This window comes from Palaemon carinicauda, chromosome 38 (genome assembly GCF_036898095.1).
Source record: "Palaemon carinicauda isolate YSFRI2023 chromosome 38, ASM3689809v2, whole genome shotgun sequence".
Classification (NCBI taxonomy): Eukaryota; Metazoa; Arthropoda; class Malacostraca; order Decapoda; family Palaemonidae; genus Palaemon; species Palaemon carinicauda.
The window spans coordinates 70,537,731-70,547,298 of NC_090762.1; the positions used below are offsets into that span (position 1 = coordinate 70,537,731).

Below are 9,568 nucleotides of genomic sequence, written 5' to 3' on the forward strand. Positions count from 1 at the left end.
CCTTGACCATTAGTTAACGTTCTCCAGAACAATGCTGTTCTAAGGAATAGCATCAACCCCGTCAGGGCGCATGGTAGGGTCAAGTGTTGCCTTACACACTTCTATTAATTAAAGGAGTTCTCTCCCAGGGAAGAATCCTTACACAGAGTATCACGTCCCATCTTTTCCTCTACGAGTTAAGACCCCAGCGTCAACAAGCTCCTATACGAAAGGATTCGCAAGGAGCTGTCCCTTTGGGCCAGTGTCCACACCATGTTGGAGAAGTTGGGACAAGGAGTAGGACAACAGGTCTTCATGTGCATGTTGGACCAAAGAACGCACACTTCCAGGTCCCAAACCATCCATCTTCAAGGAAATATCAGAGATTCCACTGCTCCCCAGTCCTAGACCCCGAGGCTCTCTGGCAAGAGGCATGCCAATAACAGAGTACAACAACGGCATTTACGTCTTGTCCCTGTTTTGTCTGATGAGAAGGGTACTCAACAAGGCTAGAACATCGGTCAGCCTCTCAAGGTCTCTCATACTCCCACTATGGCATTACACGGAATGGTTTCCAAACTTTTTGCAGCTCCTGATGGAGCCTCCAAGAGAACCCTCTCCATGTCACAGACAACCACACTTTGACATCTACCACAAGCTATAGCTTCGCTATGATTGCACGCCTGGAGACTACCCAGCACCTCCTCTCTCAGAGAGGTTTTTTTTGCAATAGGTTGTGAAGAGGTTATCTGGAAATCTGAAGAATTCCTCAGCATCAGTTTACCAGGCAAAGTATAACGTCTTCTGTGGTTGGTGTCACGGGAAAGCGTATCTCTCCACTCGATACCTCTATTCCAGTCATAGCAGAGTCCTCGATTATTTGCATGAGGAAAAGACCCCCTTTTTCAATTTTGGCAGGTAAAGACGATCACTTAATCTGGAGCCTCGCCTTTAACTGAAAGGAAGGGACATCCCCTCATCGCTAGATCTTTCCTAACACATGGGGACTTACAAACTGACTTACAAACTTGCCTTTCCCCAGTCGGAATTGAGACCTCCCTCTCGGAACATGGTTCGAGTTCTCCGGTCTCTAAGGAGACCTCCTTACGGTCCACTTCACTAGGCAACAAATTTTCACCTGGTTTAGAAGACAGTGTTCCTACACACTTTGACAGCAGCCAAAAGAGTCAGGGAACTTCATGGTCTCTCTTTTGACGCCCATTCATGAGGAAGGTGAAAGGCAACGTTCAGTTTCGTCCTTGAGTTTGTTGCCAAGACACAGCCTCCAGAGGTGATAGATCCTAGACAACAAGTCTCCACTCGGTAACTGACGATCCAGATCATCTGTTACTGGTGCCGGGGTGAGATTTGAGGCTCTACCTCAAGAGAATGGCAACAGCCTAACCGGGTGCCTTCTCTTGTCATCAGCACTGGGAGAGACAAGAGGAGGATCACCGAACCATCATCCCTGCTGGATTCACAGAGTCATTAATTATGTACTGAATCCAGATCCTCCTCCAACATGTCGACCCATGATCTCAGGGGCATAGCTATGCCCCTGGCCCTTCAAAGCAGATTACCTGGGTTCTCTGCACAAGCTGACTTCAACCACTGCGGGTAAACCATGCTCCCTTGAGTACCTAGTATTGTGTGAATACTGTTGCATCCCCATATCCTGGCGAGATGGTATTGGGAAAGTCTTGGTCCAACATTTTTTTCCTATAAATTCTCTGAATAACTTTCACCTTGACAGTCACACTGCTTATCTCAACTCACAGCTTGCGCAGGCTGCAGACCTTGCGTAGCAGTTTTTAGCGAGGTTTAGGGACTCCTTATATTTGGTACCAACATATCCAAGACAAGGAGCCCCTGGGTAAAGCCAAAAAGCCAGATTGGCTGGGACGTCCACCCTCCTAATGGGTGAGTCACCCCTAATAAAAAGCGTAGGTTTGTATTCCAGTTACGGAACATATGACAAATTTGTAGATAATCTGTATTTTTCCTAATGATATAAACCTTTAGCTATTTATACAAACTTACCTGCCGACCCTTGAAGTCTACCTCCAAGCAAAGTGAGCTAAATCACAGGTGTGTGAGTGGGAGTTTTAGCAAGCTACACCCCCCCTCCCCGCTTAGTAGCGGTATGGGTAGTTAACCCTCGTTAACATTTTAATGGTTGTCTTTTCAGTTTCACCGAAAGTAATACCCCTAATAAATAGCTAAAGGTTTGTATTGTTGGGAAAAATACAAATTATTTTCGAATTTGTCATCTTTGTAGATAAGCAGACATACAAATATATGAAACATAGTGTAGCAAATGTTTATTTACAAATGAAATATGTGAGAATATTGATAACATATTCTTCAGAGAATCATAGAAAATGGTAGCATTTCTGTATATAGGATACTAAAATTAATAGCTTTTCATGGAATTTTAAAAGAAATAGTAAATAAGTAAGTATCCAGGTCAGGGAAGTGTGGTGTATGGGACTGGATCTACTTGCGTAAATATATAAGAATGGCTTTTTAGTGTTAAAATTAATTGTTTTCATCATAAAAACCTATTTGAAACAAAAAAAGCAATGATCTTGATTTTTAAAATTCCAAATCGGGTTGTAAGTCGCACTTCTTAGGACAGGTTGGTTGTGGCTGCTAGAGGAATTAAAAAATGTACATGTATAAAATCTTGAAGGGAAGTTACTGCTGCAGTTGACTGAAATGTGGCAGCAGATCATTAGCAGAGATCATCTAATAACTGCACTCAAAAGTGTTTTGATAAAAGGGAAATACTGTACAGTAGTAGAATGAGTATACTGTTGAGTAGTCTTCAAATGTGTTTTTTGTTTGTAACAGAAATGATGATGTTTAATGCTGGAAGCATTTGCTGTACTCATTACTGTATACTAGTAAATGTAATAAAGTTATTGAATCGTATGTATAAGCACTGAAAGGCCTGGGTAATTGAAGATAAGTTTCCTTATAACAGAATGCAAACAAATTATATTGTTCTGTAACTTCTCTCTGTAAAATTATTTCAACTGTGTTGCTGTAAATAAGTCTATGAACAAATACTTTGAGGCAGCCTTATGAGACTTTAAAGTTTAACCTACTTGTGTGTTTAAAGTACTTTATATTAATTTCTTCTGTTTAATTTTTGTGATCTTTCTAATCAGGTGTTGTGATTCGTCAACACGAAAGAGTCAAGTTGCATGTGACCTTAATGAATACACTCTTCCGTCAAGAAAAAGAAGGGATTACAGAAAACAGAGGAAAAGAGCGAGAATCATTTGCAGCAAAGCAGATATTAGAGGTATGCAGATGGACCATTTTTTTTTCATATTTGGAAGTTTTGGTGCAAATGAAGCTAGCCAAGTGCATGTCATCTAGCTAATGATTGTTGTTATTACCTTCCCAGCCACGTACAGTAGTCTGCTCACTAAGGTTACTCATAGTACTTTGTGCCAAGTTGTTTGACCTTTACAGGTATTAATTGCATCAGGATCAATATGAAAATTTTTAAAAGTAATTTGTATTTTTCCCAGAAATACAAATCTCAGTCGTTTAAATAGGCATTGTATTTACTGGAGCTGTAACAGCCATTGTAATCCTGAATAAGATAGTTAACGACAAATGTGAGCATGAGCCAGTAGCCCCTCCCACTTTGCTGTAAAAAAAATCAATTTTGATGTTTGGCTCAAAACTGAGAGTGATGATTGAGGTAGGACATTTAACTTTAAAGGACTCAAGGTTTGTATTGGTAGAAAATCTCTTACCCGAAGGAACGTTTTACATATGTAATTTGTTGAGACCTGATTTCTCGGGGTCTCCGGATTAAGACGATCCACAGTCACGGATTCTCATTTGGGAGAACTCCAAGGAGGACCTTCGCCAGTGGCCAAGCCGTGGAAACCTCAGGAAAGGTTGTTCTCTTCCATCATTTCCTCCAGATTTCAGGCTGTTCACACACACCTCAAACGAGAGATAGAAATCTCGTCTCGACAACAGCTTGGTTGGGAATATGGTCAGTAGTAGACCGCCAAGAACAAATAAATCTCTGAAGCTAAAGCCAGTGTAGTTAGTTCTTCAACAATTTTGTCATCTTCTTCATGGTCACTTATTGGTATCGATGAGTGACAATACTACTGTAGTTTAGTGTCCTACATCTGCAAGCAAGGGGAATGATCTCTCTCCATCTATGTCAGCTAATGGTCAAAATCCTGCAGTGGGTGGAAGCCAACTTCACCTCTCTTTCAGTTCACTTCATTCAGGGCAGAAGGAATGTAGTGGATCAGTTAAGCAGTAGGGCTCAGATCATAATTGGAGAATGACCTTTGAGTCCTCAGATAGTGACAGAAGTAATAGCTTTGTGGGGTTCCCGACAATAGACCTGTTTGCGACTGCTATGTACGCAAAGCTCCCTGTCTATTGCTCACTAGTACCAGATCCCGTAGCAGCATTCAAGACCTCATTCCAGCACCCCTAGGATGGCCTATGCTTTTCCATTGTTCAGCCTGTTAAGAAGATTACTCACCAAAATAAGGGAAACCCCAGATCTAGTTGTGACACTAATAGTTCCATTGTGGCCACATCAGGAGTGGTATGCAGACCTGCTTCATCTGGTAGAGATAACAAAACTCCCACACCTTCCATATCTTCTGCTACGGCCCCATGTCAGGATATTCCACAGCGCTGTAGAATCCCTACATCTTCACTCGTGGAGACTATCCTGCATCTGATCACTCATGAAGGTTTTTCTAGAGAAGCTGCCCAGTAGATGTCTGGATATGTGGGCCATCTTCTGTGGATGGTGCCCTTCAAAAGTATATCTCCACTTGACACCTCCTCTATATAGTTGCAGACATTTTTTTTCATCTCCCTAAGGAAAAAACTCTCTTTCTGTGGTAAAAGGCTATTGCTCACCATTAAGCCAAGTCATTAGACTTAACGAAGTTGACATTTCTTCCGCGTAGGAAATTTTTATGCGTATATGGAGCTTTGAGTAGTCCTGCCCTCCTGTTGAAGTCAGCCCTCCATCCTGGAATGTTGTTAAAGTTCTAGGAACCTTGGAGATAGCACCCTACGAGCTTCTTAAACGTGCCTGATAGGGATCTCACATTGAAGACAGTGTTTCTTCTTACCTTGGCGTCAGCTAAACGAGCAAGGGAACTGCAAGGGTTTTCTTTTGGCAACACCCATTCTAGTGGTTGGAGGGAGATCTCTAAGCTTTGACCCTGAGTTTATTGCAAAGATACAAACTCTGTCATAGTCAGACCCTAGATTTTTGTCTTTTACCTTTACTAGTCTTCAGTCAGTAACCGAAGACCTTGATCAACCCTGTTTCCTGTTAGGGTATTGAGGGTATTGACCTTGCCAGAAGAACCACTTCGTAAGCATAGGGAGGATCAGGAAAATAGTTACCAAAATACCATCTCCTTTTGGTTCAGGGATGTTATTTCCCAGTCTTTAGAGCCTTCATCAACGTCAATACCCACAGTGAAAGCTCACGACATGAGAGGTTTTGTTGTCGCTTTAGCTTTGTAAAGGACCTTTTATGTGATGCAGTTTCTTAAGAGGAGAGCCACAAAGTTCATGATCTCATTGTGGATTCACAAGGTTATAGAGCACCCCATGAATCCTGGCTCCTTCCTGCAACTGTGGAAACCAAGAACTCACGATGTTAGGGATGTAAAGAAGCCACTAGTGTTTAAGAAGATTACTCGGTGGCACAGGTTCTATGAGTGGGCGTGTGGAAGCGTCAGACAACCTTCTCCGCCCATTTCCTGCAAGATATAACCCACAGGAACATGGAGATGTTCTCCATTGTACCGGTGGTGGCTGCACAGTAAGTAGTTTGAACACCTCAAGCTCCTTGATGGACAAGCAGGCGGTGGAGGGTGGCGTTAACAGGATTAAGTCTAGGATGAATGATAGAGTGACTGGCATCTTCGTTCTTTCATCTTCCCCTCTCTTGGGGCAAGCTAGCCTCTTCTGTCTGCAGGAATAACCACTTCCCTTGTGTAACCTGATATATGCACATATATTTGTTACGTCTTCATATCCCTTAGCGAGAGGAGAGTTGGGCAATGTCTATGGTATTTTCAAAAAGCCTGAGGAGTTTGAGAAGTCTTAGCTGGACAAATCTCATTGTTAGTCTCACTTAATCACACGAGTTGCTCAGACTGCTAAACTGTGCACATGCACAAAAGTTTAGCGAGGTGTCTGGGCTATTTTTCTAAAAATTGTGCGTTGCAGAGAGGAATATCCCTGGTAAAAAACCAGCCAGTTGGTCAGAACTTCCACCCACCTTCGGGCGAGTTTTCCGTAATAAAGAGCGAAAGGGTTTGTATTAGTGTCAAAACAAATAAATTTAAAGTAATTTTTATTTTTCCTAACGATAAAAACCTTGAGCTCTTTATACAAATTTGTCCCACCATCACCTATCCCTCTGCAAGTTCTGCCTGCAATCAAAAGTGATGATAGAACACAGATGTGTTTGTGAGCGGGGTATACCCCTCCCCTTATGGCTAGTCTTCCATCTTCGGTGAAAGTATATTCCCTAATAAAGAGCTCAAGGTTTGTATCATTAGGAAAAATACAAATTACTTTGAATTTGTTATTATAGCAACTTTAGAAGGAAACTAACCAGTAAATTAGATGTAGTATAGTACAATAGAAAGGTTGAGGGGATATAATTCAACTAAAACATTATAGAATAGGAACATCAAATCCTTATGTACTGTATTTGAGTTGAATTGGAATTAATAATGATTTGCTTTAACGTAAGTTTCCTTCAAATTTTTTAAAAAGAAAATGAACAGTAATTTATAATTAAAATTGCATAACTTGAGTTTTTAAGATTTAAGTAACCCTTATGAAAACAGATTTCTTTACAGACTCGTACATAATGAGGTAATTTATTTTCTTCCTTTTTTAGGAATTCAAGGATTACATATTTGGTGAAGTGGAAATTAAAGAGATTCATTTATCACTTCGACATACTACTGCCAATAATGGATTTTATTCTGCATCTGCAAAGATTCCCATTGGAGCTTCTTGCTCTACCTGATATACCTGTTATGCAACAGACTAACTTCATAAAAACTGTAATTTTCATTATCTTTGTGGTATTTTCTTCAGTAGGAAATTCATTTGTATTGTAAGGATTATGCATACACTATGACATATTATGTATAATAAATGACTATTGTGTTTTATCTGAAAATAAATTTAATCTTATATATTGCCTTTATTACTCATTGTATTTATGTGTTAAGATTGTGTAATTAGTTCCCACAAGGATACCAAACCTTGTTATTTATATAGCCCTCTCTTTTAAGGAAGGCTGGAATGTCCATAGAAGCTTTATGGCTTAATAATCGACTAGCTGTGGCTGATGAAGATAATGTAACATTCCCCTTATCTGAGCAATTGCCTGCCAGTTATTTTAGGCAATCACTAAAGGAGGTTGTGTTGTCTGTGCATGTTCAGGTGGGTATCTTAGCACCTCTCTTGCCTTAGGCAAAGTTTTAATTATTTTTTCTTATTTTTATGAACATTTTGTTGATCTGTTTGGTTGTATATAACTCCCATACAAAATGTTGCCTATACAATGTTTTCCTTTTGTAACTTCCCATTTGTTCTGAAGACAGGTTATGGGGACATGACAGAGATCTCTCTCTCTCTCTCTCTCTCTCTCTCTCTCTCTCTCTCTCTCTCTCTCTCTCTCTCTCTCTCTCTCTCTCTCTCAAAAATGGCAAATGCCTTTCAACTGTGGGAAATGTAAAGTCATGCACATAGGTTGTAGTAACCCGCAATCAGATTACTCACTGCTATGTAAAGAAATTGAAAGTTTGGACCAGGAGGAAGATCTCAGTATTATTATCAGCAAGGATTTGAAGTTCACTAAACAGAGCATAAAAGCTGAAAAGAAAGCACAAAAACTAGTAGGTTACATAAAGAGACAATTCAAATACAGAAACAAAGACATTGTACTACAGCTGTACACATCACTAGTAAGACCCCATCTAGAATGCAAAGTCCAATTCTGGGCTCCAAGTATTCAGAAGGATATTAGATAGACTGGAAGCAGTACAAGCTTGGGCCACCAAACTAGTTGCAACACTAAAGAAATTTGGATACAGACGAAGGATAGAACATATGAACTTACTTGATCTACAAACTCGATGACTAAGGCAACAGTTACTAGAGGCATTCAAAATTCTTAAAGGAATAACAAATGTAGATTTGTATTTATTCACACTTTGCACAAATCAGTCCAGAGGTAACAGATACAAACTGCAATTGAAAAGATACAACACCACTCAATGTGGCAATCTCTTTACATACAAAATAGAAAATACTTGGAATTAACTTCCAGAAGATGTAGTCAACAGTAATACAGTAAACGAGTTCAAGAATAAGTTAGAAAAGATCATAAGAACTCTCTATCTCTAAATCTTTAAAGAAAATCGCTCTACCAAAGAGCAAGTGGAGTTTCCGCGGATGGACTAAAAAGTCTTTGAAACATCCAAAATCCTTATAACTCCTTGTAACTCTCTCTCTCTCTCTCTCTCTCTCTCTCTCTCTCTCTCTCTCTCTCTCTCTCTCTCTCTCTCTCTCTCTCTCTCTCTCTCTCTCTGAGTAAAACTCCTTCCATTACATGTATGTAAATTAACACCTCTTTACATTAAATTTTAATCATATCCCTTCTTTACGTCATTATTATCTACATTATTTTCAGCTCATTTCCTTTTGATAACATTTTATTCCTTCTTGCATAATAAATCATTTTTCCGTAACCGAAATACAAACCACGCTATTTACATAGGGTTTACTTTCGGCGTCGCTGAAATGACGAGCCATTAAGTTTTCAACGAGGGTTTACTAACCCCCGCTAGTTAGCAGGGGGTAGGGAAGGGGTAGCTTGCTTCCCCTCCCCCCCCACACACCTGTGAGTTGTCTCACTTCACTTTTTGGCTCGGACGAAGACAGACGTTGCTGTTTTTCGTCCTCGTTAATGACAGCCTTAATTTGTTTTTTTACTTTTTCTAGTTCTGTGTGCTTGGAAGTTGGCCTCGACCGTTGTCATCGTTATGCGCAAGTGCCCTGGACTCGCTGGCCGCCCTTGTGGGACCTTCATGTCAGCGGAGGACACCAATTCTCACACCCTTTGCCCGCAGTGCCGAGGCCGACGGTGTGCTAGAGAGAATACGTGCAGTGAGTGCAGGGAGTGGTCTGCCTCCCAGTGGGAGAAGTTCGGCCGCCGGAGTAAGAAGTCTAAGAGAGACAGTTCTCCTTCTGGGGCAACCTTGAAGAAGGATAGCTCCAAGGACTCCTCTTCCGCCGCCCGAACCTCCTTCGAAGCTCCCACTCGATCGGTCTCTCGTGAGAGGCTGCCGAGTGGTAGCGCAGGCCCTAGTGGTGTTTCCCGACCTCAGGGTGCGGGAGAGGGCGTTGCCTCCCTTAGCGTGGCAGCTCCCGCTTCTCCTCCGGGCGAGGATAATTTGGATTTTGAATAATTTGATCAAACTGTTGCTAATAAAGATTTGTTTCAGCTTTGGGCTTCCTTGGGGCTTAAGGGCACGCCCTC

At 41.1% G+C, this 9,568-nt stretch overlaps 1 protein-coding gene across 1 annotated transcript in view; it reads left to right on the forward strand.

Annotated features, from left to right (window-relative positions):
* LOC137630238 (activating signal cointegrator 1 complex subunit 1-like) overlaps positions 1–7,217 on the forward strand; it is a 207,586-nt gene extending 200,369 nt beyond the window's left edge. The window contains exons 7-8 of the mRNA XM_068361698.1: positions 3,153–3,289; positions 6,914–7,217. Of these exons, the coding sequence (XP_068217799.1) occupies positions 3,153–3,289; positions 6,914–7,045 (269 nt within the window). The 3' untranslated portion in view covers positions 7,046–7,217. The remainder of the gene's footprint in view (positions 1–3,152; positions 3,290–6,913) is intronic.
* The last annotated feature ends 2,351 nt before the right edge of the window (positions 7,218–9,568 follow it).